Below are 13,164 nucleotides of genomic sequence, written 5' to 3' on the forward strand. Positions count from 1 at the left end.
CTAGTATGTCCTACATGTAAATGAACGTTTAATCCATAATTTCTGATGACACTGGAAAGGAAGTGTCAAAACTTCACCAAATTGTTCCCTTTCCTCCCCTGCTTTAGCTGGTGAGAGGCCTACATTTATCATCTTTTCAAGTCTCCACCCTCCACTCCCAATCAGGATAAAATCTTACAGCGGTGATTTCTTGGTCACGTTACTGACTGGACTGAACACCGGTGATGGGGCCCATATGACTTCTCACAGTTAGACTTTTGTCTTTCTTCCCTTTTGGGTCTTATGACCATGTTGTATTATTATCTCTATTTTGCAGATGAGGAAACAGCCCCAGAGAGGCCAGGCTCTCTGCCTGTTGTCACCAGCTGGTTTGGGGTGGAGGTGGGACTAAATTCTCTATTTCCTTACCGTGGATCCAGGGCACTGCCCACAGCCCACGCAAGGCCCAGGGAACTGGGGAGAGGAGGTACACCTGGCCTGGGGTCGGGGCTGGAGGAGGGGTTGGGGCCAAGACGGGGTAGTGGGCGATGGGGTCTGGGAAGAGGGTCAGCCATGCCGTGCACAGTTCTTACATGGTGTGTACAGCCTCGTCTGAAGCTCCGCGTGGAAGAGGTCCCTGACGATGGCACCGTCGTCTTCATTCTTCGCCAGCCAGCGGCCACAGGGGAATGTCATGCACTTTCCAAGAGACGGGGCGTCCACCTCTACCCAGTCTACAAACCAGCCTGGAGCCTTGCCTGCAGAGAAGGAGACACGGAACCCACCATGGAGCTCTACACAGATGGTTTACTGTGGGTGACCTCAGCCACTCCAGACACGCTCCCCTGCCCGTGGCTGACGTCTACAGCTGCACCCGTGCCCACGCGGTTCCTTTCCCTGATAGCATTGCTAAATGACTCCTGTTGAAATGTGCACCCAGCTGAAGCTGGGTCACACTCCAGGCTGCTGTCGGGGAAATTAACAAGAGCAAAGGAGCCTGGGGAAGAGGTGACAGGAGGTGACGGCAAGCACACTGTCCAGGGTGGAAGGCACTCTAAAAAGGGAGCTCAGAGATGCCAGAGAGAACTCGTATTAATGGGGATTTTGTCATTTCACCCAGCGACAAGGATGACACTGTGAGCTCTCTGGCCTTTGGTCCTGGAGGATTCCAGGAGGGTCATTCCTGCCAGTTTGTGGTGCATGAAGGAAAGGGAAGTCTGTGAAGGACTGAGGGTCTTCCCTGGAAAAATGAGCGATCAGGTTTAAAGAAGGAAGTAGGAGCTGAGCAGAGAACCCGTCTCTCCATCCCAGGGGCTGGGAAGGTGGCCTCCTTCCCTAGCCTTAAAATACTTAAAGACCAAGAACACATGTCCTACTTCACTAAGAGAACAAACTTTGTCTGGCTGTAGTGTCAGTGGCTTCTGGGAAGAACGGACTAGATCCATGGTTCTCAAAGTGGAGTCCCCAGACCAGCAGCCTCATGTGTGCGAAGCAGAAATGCTCCGGTCCCACCCCAGACCTACTGAATCAACGCCTGCGTGGATGAGGCCCAGAAACCTATGTTTAACAACCCCCCGAAGTGGTTCTGTTAAGCAACAGAACCTGTCAGGAGCTCCTGGTTCTCAGGTCAGAGAACCACTGAGCTACACTGGGGATTCTCAAAGGTGGGTGCACAGTGCAACCACGGAGAGTAGGGGTTTTGGGAAGTCACTGGTGTCCAGGCCCCAGCCCAGGCCAACGAGACCAGAATATTCTGCGTGCAGCTAGGGTTCCACTGGGTTGAAGGGTTTGAGGAAGTTGTGTCATCGTGGAAGGCAGATGACATTCAAGTTTCTTGCGTATTCTTTCCCAGACCCACAGGGACCTGTGTGTGGGCCTTATATTCTTAGCAGAAAACAGAGGGGGAGGGAAGCCAGACCTGTGTTGTCATGGCCAATCCTGACTTTCCACAGATCTCCCAGGTCCAGCGTCTCCACGGTGAAGATTTCGATGCTGTCCCTCTCAAACTTGTCGCTGTTGGTCTTGGAGGATTTCAGGAGGGTCATTCCTGTCAACCAAATGGCCCCCATATGACTGGCTGAACCTGAGACCTTTAAACCGAGCTGGACTACCCCTTTGGGTCCCTCCTCATAATGACCAAATTTTTCTAACTCTCATAAAATTTAGAGCATGCAATTACTATCCACCGGGAACCTTTGCACATTTAACAATTTGGGGTGTGTGTGTGTGTCTTTTTAGTGAGCTTTGTAATTAGCCTTCAAGGTGTGTATTTTTATTTCCAGTTTGTATCTAAAGAAAAGGAGGCACACCACGAGGTGAAGTACCGTATTCAAGACCATCCAGGAGAAAGTGGTGGGGTCCTAAGTCAGTTGACTGTGCCTCCACATCCCCCACGTTTTTCTACATGCAGAGGAAGCCAGGGACAAAACTAGCCCCGTGCTCCCTGGGGTCTCAGCCTTGAACAGAAGAAGAAAGCTGGCAGGAGTCACGGAGAAGAGACCAGTCACTGTTGGGACTGGGAGGCCCTTCACTGTGGTTTTAAAAGGTAAACAGAGTGATGCCTCCAGCAAGAGTACAAGAAATGGCAAAAAAGTTTCAGGAAGGCCTGGAGAAAGAATGACCATAGGATCAGGCACCATTACTTAGGGAGAGGACGCTGAAGGGAAGAGGATGCATATGGCTTCCAAACACTTCTGAGGTGGTAGACAGAGGAATGAAGACGGGAGAGGGGACAGGGGGCTCTCTGCCCCCTGGTGTACAGGAGAACCGGCTTAGTAAGCTTTAGGAAGAATCTCTAAAGGAACCAATGTTTACTATCCAGGTAGACAAGTCACGTCGCATGGAGATTTTTAAGAAAAAGGGAATATGCCTTCCTCCAACAGCACTAGTTGCATGCAATCTGTCAGGACACAGAATCCGAAGCAGGCTCCAGGCTCCGAGCTGTCAGCACAGAGCCTGATGTGGGGCTCGAACTCATGAACTGCGAGATCATAACCTGAGCTGAAGTTGGACACTCAACCTACTGAGCCACCCAGGAGCCCCAAAATGGATACAGATTTAAACATAAGACCTGAAACTGTAAAACTCCTAGAAGAAAACATAGGAGAAAAGCTTTGTGACGTTGGTCTTGGTAATGATTTCATGGATATGACACCAAAAGCACAGGCAACAAAAACTAAAATAAACAAGTGGAGGAAGCATCTGGGTGGCTCAGTCGGTTAAGCGTCTGACATCAGCTCAGGTCATGATCTCAGAGTTCATGAGTTCGAGCTTCATGTCCGGCTCTGTGCTGACAGCTTGGAGCCTGGAGCCTGCTTTGGATTCTGTGTCTCCCTTTCTCTGCCCCTCCTCTGCTCATACCAACCCCCCTTTCAAGAATAAACAAACATTAAAAAATTAAAAAAAAATAAACAAGGAGGATTGCATCAAACTAAAAAGTCTGCACAGCAAAGGAAACGATCAATAGAATGAAAAGGCAACCTACAGCATGGGAAAGAATATTTGCAAACCATATATCTGATAAGGGGTTCATTACCATAATATCCTACAACTCAATAATAAAAAGCTAATAACCCAATTAAAAAATGGGCTAAGGACGTAAACAGACATTTCTCCAAAGAAGACATACAAATGGCCAACAGTATATGAACGAAATGCTCATTGTCACTAAGCATCAGGGAAATGCAAATCAGAACCACAACGAGATCTCACCACACACCTGACAGGGTGGCTGCCACCAAAAATGAAAAGACAACAACTGTTGGTGAGGATGTGAAGGAATTGGAACACTCGTACATAGTTGGTGGGAATGCAAAATGGCGTCGTTGCTATGGAAAATAGTAGGAAAGTTCCTTAAACAATTAAAAATAGAACTACCATATGACCCACCAATCCCACTTCTGGGTATATATCCAAAAGAATTGAAATCAGGATCTTGAAAAGATATTAGCCCTCCCATTTCACTGCAGCACTATTCACAATAGCTGAGATGTGGGGAAAAAAAAACCCTAAATGTCCATTAACTGATGAAAAGATAGAAAAAAATGTTGATATATATATACATACAATGGACCACTCTTTGGCCTTAAAAAAGAAGGAAATTCTCCAATCTGCAACAATGCGGATGGTCCCTGAGGACATTACACTGAGTGAAATAAGCCGGACACAGAAGGACAGATATAGCATGATTCCACTTATACCAAGTATCCAAAATAGCCAAATTCATAAAATCAAAGGCTGGAATGGTGGTTCCCAGGAGCTGGGGAGAGGAGAGGATGGGGAGTTATTAAGCAACAAGCGTACTTTCAGGTTAGTAAGATTAATGAGCTCCAGAGGCCTGCCATACAGTCCATACCTACAGTCGACAGTGATGCATTATCCATTTCAAATTTGAGAGGATAGAGCACATGTTAAGTGCTCTTAATAAATAAAATAAAATAATAAAATAAATAAAACAATAAAATAAAGTAAAACAACACAGGGGAATTCTTCAATTATTTTCTTTGAAGAGAGAAAAACAGAGGCATGACCAGGATTTCCTTGGAAAGTTCTGCTGAGTCTCCTAGTCTCCCCGGGGAGGAATGTGGGTGAGTCTCGCTCGGCCCCATGCTGCGTTCTTACCAGTGTTGTCTTGCGTGCCAAAGAGCGTGATGAAGACATTGGCATCTGTGCCTGCGTTCTTCTTGTCCCCAGTCTTTACGGTCACTGAGAATGTGGTAGATTTGTCTGCAGGGAGAGGAGTGTGGAGAAGTGAGTGGTAGACTGCCCCTCTCGTGGAGGGAGGAGGGAGAAAACGTACTGAGTACATTTCTACATGCGTGGTGACCATTTCTAGGAATCCCTTTACTTGTAGCATGTGTTGTTCTGCAGTTGCCTGTAGTCTGGAAACTTCCTCAAGGCAGAGATGAGGTCTCCCCGCCTCCAGCTCACATAGGAATCTCTCAATTAGTAGAGTTGTAGGATGTTTAGGGGAGACTTGGGGTGACTGAGAGTCGGAGGCTCATCAGCCAGGAGCCTGGTCTGACTTCTCCACTGGGAAGTTTTAGGGATGTAAGTTTCAAGGAAGGGAAGCATCCTAGAATTCTTGAAAGTTCATTCTTTCCCTTGACAAAAATGTATTGAGGGCTTATGGTGTGTCTGGAGGGGAGAACACAGAACTAACCCTACCTATTCTTATTCTATTCTATTCTTATTCTATTCTATTCTATTCTATTCCATTCCATTCTATTCCATTCCGTTCCGTTCTATATTCCATTCTATTCCATTCCATTCCATCTCATCCTGTCCTATTTCATTCCACTCCATTCCTGACCATAGCTCCATGCCTAGTCATGTGCTTTATACCCAGCCTTATGCTAGGCATGTGGGAATATGTCTCCTCACCTCCCCATTCTGGCCATGGAGGGATAAGGGCGGTACAGACACACTGCCAGAGGAGGGGTTGCTCAGAACCCACAGGGGAAGGGAACATGGAGACCGAGGGAGGGAGGCTGGAGGGAAGAAACCAGCTCTAGTTTAGGAAACCTTTCTGCTCCAGGGCCAGGTTGTCAAGGGGGTTGTTGTCACCACCTCCCCCGGCCCCCTCATCCTCGCTCGGGGGCAGCACATAGGACTCATCCACTGGCAACAGCTCCCGGGACAGCTGGCCATCATCCTCCTCCACTGCCAGCCAGCGCTGGCATGGAAAGTAGTACCTGTAGGAAGGGGAATGAGGAGAGTTTAGGAACGTCTCTTAGGAAAGGTTTCATTAAAGAGCAGTCCTGGGCTGCAAAATGACAGGCCCTCAGAGGCCCCAACACTCCCCTATCTGCCCCCCATCCAAAAGCATGGCCCTCCCATCCTACCAAGCCTGGGGGTCACCCTAGGAGAGTCACTTGCATGGAGCAGAAAACAAACATGGGGACACGGTTTCAAGGCCCCCCCATTGAAAATGGCTGCGTAAGAGTTGCCTGGAGCATATTAAACCTTCACTCAGGGTCATATTGGAGGTATCTAGAAGAAGTGCTTCCAGGGACTGTGCCAGCCTTTTCTAGAATTAACCTGGTAGCCAAAGCCACTTTAGCAGAGAGTATTGTACATAGTAGGTGTTCAATACCTAAGGGTTGAGTAAATGGATTTTAATGGAATGATACCCAATTATGCTTCTGGAAGATACAGAAAGTGTGGCTAAGGAATGGCATAGCAGACAGCTGGCACCATGTAGGGAAGGGAGGTCCACGTTAGACTCCTCAGTGTAGAGGCTGAGCCCAGCTAAAATGAAGACACCTAAACAAAGCAAAGGGGGGTCCAGGGATGATGGAGGTAGCAACATGAACTAATTAAGGACTCGCCTCTGGAGCCAGACTGGGTTGGAATCCTGGCTCTGCCACTTATAGTCATGCGACCTTAAGCCAGTTTCTTTACCTCTCTGTGTTAGGGTTGCCAGATTTAGCCAACAGAATCACAGGGCTCCTAGTTAAATTTGAGTTTTCGATAAGCAATGAATAACGTTTTAGCGTAAGTATGTCCTACCCAATATTTGGGACATACTTATACTAAAACATTACTCACTGCTTCTCTGGAATTCAAATTGAACTGGCCATTCTGTATTTTACCTGGCAACCCTACTTTGTGCTTCAGTTTGCCATTCTGTAAAATGAAGATCATATTGCTTATGTCAAAGTTGTTATGAGGTTTACGTGGGTTAAATGTTTTAAAGTGCTTATAAAAATGCCTGGCTCTTGGTAAGAATTTGCTAGTACTATTGCTGTTGTTACTCTTATTGTACTTCCCTGTTTCTCCCCTGCCCATGCCTGGGGTCTATGGAGCTTGTGGGCTGGACAGCTGGCCTTGGGCCCCCAAGCTCCCAGAACAGCTCAGAGGGTTGGTGGATGCAGCCCATGTCTAAACTGGGGCCATTCTACCCAATCTCCACCCCTTCCTGCCAGACTGGATGCTTAAGATGCATTCAGGGACTGATCAGAGTCCCTGAGGAGAGAAGGAAGTCCCTCCTGGAGAGGAGGGAGCAGTGTAGGCTGGGGGTCTCATCCCTGTCAGAGTCCCACATTCCTCTAGAGACATTATTGCCTCCTAGCGCCAACACTTCAGAGAGGCAGAACCTCAGCCCACACACGGGCTCACACGGGGTGCAGAGGAGCAATTCTGTGTTCATGGACACGGATTCAAAGGGTGGGAGGAGCTCAATCAAGGGCAATATAGATTAAATTGCCTTTAAATTAGGGTTTAAGGGAAAAATGTATATTGTTCCACTTTCTAGTCTTTAAGTTATGAATGGGAAAGTTACATTTTTTATTCAACCAATTAACTTATGAATAATAGGCTTTGGCTCTTAATTATGGCCAATTAAAGGAGCCACAGAAATAAAGAAAGGAGTGGGGTTGCGGCAGAGGCGGAGACAAGGAGAGTGGGAAGCTGGAGCAGAACAAGGACAGAGGGAGAGAGAGACACAAAGAAAGAGTGGGCGACTTATCCCGGGAGAGAGAAACAAGTCAGCCAGACGGAAGGGGTAAGGCCCAAGCCCGCCCACACCTGCTGAGCGTGTGCCTACTTGGGAAGCAGAGGCTGGCTTTCATGGAGCGACTTCTCCAGTGTCCCCAAGATACTTGTACTGGGACATTAAAGCCCCTCGGCATGCCCAGAGTGGCAGCATCTCTTCCCATCTCTTTTCTCAGATCCATCGCCCTGGAGGGCAGAACTAGAGCAGGGGCTGGGACTGGCCTGAGTGCTGGGCCTTCAGCCTCTAGCCCCATGATGCCAACAAGCACCCACAGAAGGTTTAGCAGAGGATTCCCCTTCCCCTTCCCCCCCTTCCCCTTCCCCCTTCCCCCCCTTCCCCTTCCCCTTCCCCTTCCCCTTCCTCCCACAGCAGTAAGTCCTGCTCAAGCAGGTCTCTGGGTACCGGGGACGGAAATTGCCAGGGATTCTGAAGGAGCAAAGGAGAAGAGTGGCGAGTAGGTGCGCTGGCCAGGTGTGGCCACCGCCCTGCTTAAACAAGGCCACTGGAAGGAAAGGGAGGGCTTGGGTGAGCAGGAGGTTTACACTGATTATTGGAGCAAATCTTAAGAAGTTTCACTCAAAAGTAAAAACTGAGGGGCGCCTGGGTGGTTCGGTTGGTTAAGCAGTTAAGTGTATGACTTCAGCTCAGGTCATGATCTCATGGGTCATGAGTTCAAGCTCCGCCTTGGGCTCTGTGCTGACAGCTCAAAGCCTGGAGCCCACTTTGGATTCTGGGTCTCCCTCTCTCTCTCTGCCGAACCCTCCCCTCCTGCACCCCTGCTCATGCTCTGTCTCTCTCTCCTTCAAAAATAAATAACCATTTTTTTTTTAAAGTAAAAACTAAGGGGCACCTGTGTGGCTCAGTTGGTTGGGCGTCCAACTTCGGCTCAGGTCATGGTCTCACGGTCTGTGAGTTCGAGCCCCGCGTCAGGCTCTGTGCTGACAGCTCAGAGCCTGGAGCCTGCTTCAGATTCTGTGTCTCTGCCTCTCTTTGCCCCTCCCATGCTCATGCTCTGTCTCTCTCTGTCTCTCAATAATAAATAAACATTAAAAAATGTTTTTAAATAAAAAAAGTAAAAACTGAGAAGACAGAAAAACCTAATGTTGTAAACTGTACGTCATTTGGTATGGCCTTCCGCATTTTGTGCACAAGTGCTGGACCACATCAGGTGTAAGTCAACAGGTGATACTGGTGGGATGGCATGGCCACAAGAGCATGAATCTGGAACTCAGGAATTCAGGGTTTGTGTTTCTACTCTTCCCCTATAAACCTACGTGGCCCCAGGCCCTGAGTTCCACCACTACAAAGGCTGGATAAAATCATCCGCGAGGTCTTTTGTGTCTCAACATTCCAAGGGCCCTGAAAGAGTGTGGGGTTCCAGAGAACATCTTGTCAGATGAAACTCCAGAGGAAGAAGTCCAACAAGCTTTCTGTTCAACTCTCACTGAAAAGCCCACCCAACAGCATCTGTCTTTAATGAGGATCTAATGACACCCTCAAGCCACCAATCAGAATGGGAATCTCTATCTTCGGGCGGAAAACACGTAGAGAAAGCAAAATATATCAGGCTGAATATGGGCAAACTCGGGACACTAAATATATTCCTAACTTTTGCGGCATTTGCCTCTTCCTCTTTGAACTTGAGTGTATTAGATTTTAATGCAGATCAAAAAAAGCAGCTAACCTCTTAAAGGAGGAAGGAAGACATGACACAACCTCACTTCCTCAACAAGTCAAGAGCTATGGAAAAGAGGGAGAAAGCAGAGCCCGATGAGTCAACGACTTAACAAAGATGTGCTAGTTCAAAACAATGTACCCCTCCTGCCAAATCCCACCATTTCTGTCATGTGTTCTGAAATCCAAACATCCGAGGTTCATAGCTTTGGATGTTAGGAGGACTTTGAAGTTTTTAAGTCCTTGCTAATATGATTAGAATCTCTGGGCTGTAAGGAATCTTTAAGTCAGTGGGTGATTTGTCACACCTCTTTCCACTATAAGAATGACCGTGGACACATGTGTTGAGGAAAACGTCCCATCAGCCTGGGTCGCTGAGCGATCACATTGAGCAGAGTCCCCCGATGCCCTGTCCTGGACATGCGGTGTGAGCAGGAAATAAGCTTCTATTGTGTTAGGACACGACATTTTAGGGCCATTTGCTACTCAGCACAACCTAGACTATTCTGACTGGTACGACTGGAGATATAAATTGTGGGCACTATTCTCAAATAAATGGTCACGGAAGTGATGAGGATGGAAGAGTTTGCCCAGAGAGCATAAATCTGTCTGTGTCCCCCATTAGGCAAACTAACCCCCTGAGCTTGGGATCTTCTTGCTTCTTGCCATGTTCACAGCCCCACATACACCGGCAGCCATAAGTATCCACAGCATTGGAAGGCACTATCTCCTATCAAGGTGAAATGTTCTCATTTCCTCCTTCAAATTCTTGCAATAACTCTAAGTTTCTTAACCGGCCAATATCCTTTCCTTGAAGATGCATTTTTTCTTTTTTTTTTTTTTTTCAACATTCCCCTTAGAACGTGCTACTTAAAGCCAACCCAAGGCTCCAGGAATTATCTGAGCAGAGGAGAGGGGGTGGGAACAGCCTCTCTGCATTCCAAATACGGCTACCAATACAAAATCAATCTGACACTTTTTTTAACTTTTTTTTTTCAGAGTGGCGAAGGAGTGGGGCTTCCCAGGCTAGAGGAGGCTGGAGGAAGCCACAGATAAATTTCCCCAGCTTCACCATCTTCTTACTAGCCCAAAGGACCAGAGAGGTCCTTTCTTGAGGGAATGTGAGCCTGTGTGCGGAGCCCCAGTCCACCCACGAGGGACCTCAGACCCCAGGAACACCCACTCAAAGCCACCCTCGGCTGCAAACCACCGTTCAAAAGCCTTTTCTGAATCATCTTGACTGCCTCCTGCCAGCTTGGGACTCCTACAAAGGACCTCAAGCACTCCCTACTTGAAGAGAAAGAATGCTCTCCTTTTTTGGCAATTTGCATTGTGGATCAATCCACCTCTGCCCTTCCCCTCCCACTGGCCCTTCCTCCAGGTATTTCCAGTCAGGCTCGGCTGCTCTCCAGAACCGGCAGCCTTGGAGGCCAAAGGGACTGGGCATGGCCCCGCTGCCACCCTGCTGACCGCTAGCCTTGTCGGGGCATCAGAGCCCTGAGCCACTCTGAATCCTGCTTGGGTGACTTCAGTGTGGTAGCAGGGGCTCCGGAGATCACATCCTCTTTAATCTCTCTGCCCCCAGGCCAACATCTCTCATGAGTGCCTCCCTGCTCCTTCTCTGTCTTCCTACCTCAGCCTCAGAAGGCTCTCTGGGAAGGGCACCTTGGTGGCTCAGTCGGTTAAGCGTCCCACTTCTGCTCAGGTCATGATCTTGTGGTTCATGAGTTCGAGCCCCATGGCAGGCCCTGTGCTGACAGCTCAGAGCCTGGGGCCTGCTTCAGATTCTGTGTCTCCCTCTCGCTCTGCCTGCCCCCCTGCCTCCTCTCTCAAAAAAAAAAAAAAAAAAAAAAAAAAAAATTAAGAAGCAGGCTTTCTGGAAAAGCTGGCCACCTAGGAACCTCTGGCTGTGGAGCGGCACCCCCCACCCCGGCCTCCCTTCCCAAAGTTCTTGTCCTGTTCCCTTCATGCACGAGTTGGACAGAATTACCCACCACCTGCCGTTCATGCCCCTCTTGCCCCTCAGCTCCCACATCATCACACAGTTCAGCCGCTTTAGTGCCCTTTGTTCCAAACACCAAACATCACGGTTTGTGAAGGCCCATCTGAAATGTCACCTCGGACAGAGGAGCACCCTGACCCCCTCCTCACCCCCCAGTCCTTGAGTCCCATTTGGGGGGTGCCGCCCTGAGACAGCGGCCCCCTCGCTCTGCCTTTCCTGCTGCCCAAGGAGTTCCTTCATAATCCTGCTCATGCCCGTTCCTTCCTAGCTATGCAGCCACTTTTAGATGCCAACTGACTGGGTTCTTACTGCCACGGTGCTACCTTTTGCCGGGTGCCAGGCCCGGCCCTGGCCCTTACACGGGTTATCTTAATGCTGTGTGGGAGTTTTATTATCCCGTTTCATGGATGGAAGAACTGAGGCTCAGAGGGCTTACGTGACTTTCCCAAGGCCACACAAGTAAAGAAAGGAAGAGACAGGAAATGAACCTAAAACATCTGCCTCCTAGACCATCACAGTTTTCTGCTCTTCAGGGGCAGAGTCGGAACTAGCCGCTTGACTCTCCGCACTTAGTATGGCATGTGTTTGCTGAATGAATGAATGAGTCAACACAGCAAATGTGGTTTGTATTCATTAGTTGATTTAGTAAGCATTTATGGCAAGCCTGTTGTGCACCAGGCCCTCTTCTAGGTGCTGGAGAGGACGCTGCAGGGAACAAGACAGGTGAAATCGTTACCTTAGGCAGGGACCTTATATTCAGTTGTGGGGAAAGGAACTGATGAAATACTGCAGTTGATTGTAGGTCAAACGTTAGTGACGTGCAGAAAAAGAAACAAAGGAAGAGAAATAAAAGGTCCAGGGTGGGAGGCTTGCTGAGCAGATGACTGTTGAGCAGAGAGAGACCTTACCCAGAGAAAGCATGAGTAAGCCACTAGGGGAAGGAGGACCAGGGAGAAGGGACAGCACATGCAAAGGCCCTTGGCTGTTGGGCTCAAGGAACAGCAAGGAGTGAGCAGGAGGGAGACCAGGACCAAGAGTTAAGGAGGGGGTGTGGGGCAGGCCACTGGAAGTGCTCTGGCTCTCACCTGGGGGTGAATGGGAGCCTCTGCAGGTTGTTGAGTAGAGGAGGAACACACCCCTGACACAGGAGGGGCCAGGGTGCAGCAGAGGGACCAGGCAAGAGCCTCTGACCAGGGCTGGTGAAGATGGGGAGGTGGACCTTGACTCACACCAACAAGACAGGATGACGAGGGCGGGGGAGGCGATGAGGGGGCCAGGAGTAGGGGAGGGAAGGAAAAGAGAAAGGGAGGGAAGAAAGGGGATGAGGAACGAGAGGATACCATTCACGAGAGCGATAAAAATAGAAAATATTTAGGCATAAACTTAGTACAACTGTAGAAAATTGTAAAGCATCACTGGGATACCAGAAGGAACAATTGGATAAATGGAAATGTGCTCCTGGGGCAGCACTTAATATTCTAAATACACAATTCTCCACACATACGATTAATGGCATAACCATCAACATTCCAACGGGATTTTTTTCTTCAAATCACTTAATGTCTTGATTTGAAAAGGCAAGAAAAGCTAATATTTTTAAAGAATAATGAAAAAGGACAAGTACTGACAGATATTAAAATAGATTATAAGGCTACGATAATTTACAAATTGTTGGGCTGGCCCAGAAATGTCAAATCAATGGAACAGAGTTAACTGACCCTAACGGAGCTCTAAGGGGAAGCCAGGGATATTTGGTCTGTTCTTGTCCTTCTGTTTTTGCCACTACTTTATCCTTTTCCAGCTTAAATGCCTTAGATTTTCAGAACAGCTTGAGAAGTAAGCTGGGCTGACATCATTAAGCCTATTTATCAGAAGAGTGAATGAAAGCCCAGAGACACGGAGCACTTAGTTCAGGGTGACCTAGCAAGTTTCTGAGAGAGGACTACCACAGCTCAGGACCCTGGTTCCCGGCCACAGCATTGTCCCACTGCCCTTCTCCGCCGTCACAATGACC

General features: G+C 48.5%; 1 protein-coding gene across 1 annotated transcript in view; it reads right to left on the bottom strand.

Moving 5' to 3' along the window:
* The window catches only part of LOXHD1 (lipoxygenase homology PLAT domains 1), a 166,239-nt gene that overhangs the window by 51,669 nt on the left and 101,406 nt on the right, over positions 1-13,164 (bottom strand). Inside the window, exons 22-25 of the mRNA XM_086682857.1 lie at positions 5,503-5,672; positions 4,600-4,704; positions 1,898-2,026; positions 573-737 (exon numbers count right to left, since the gene is read on the bottom strand). Of these exons, the coding sequence (XP_086538983.1) occupies positions 573-737; positions 1,898-2,026; positions 4,600-4,704; positions 5,503-5,672 (569 nt within the window). The remainder of the gene's footprint in view (positions 1-572; positions 738-1,897; positions 2,027-4,599; positions 4,705-5,502; positions 5,673-13,164) is intronic.

This window comes from Puma concolor, chromosome D3 (genome assembly GCF_028749965.1).
Source record: "Puma concolor isolate L17-30 chromosome D3, mPumCon1.1.hap2, whole genome shotgun sequence".
In the NCBI taxonomy this organism is placed as follows: domain Eukaryota; kingdom Metazoa; phylum Chordata; class Mammalia; order Carnivora; family Felidae; genus Puma; species Puma concolor.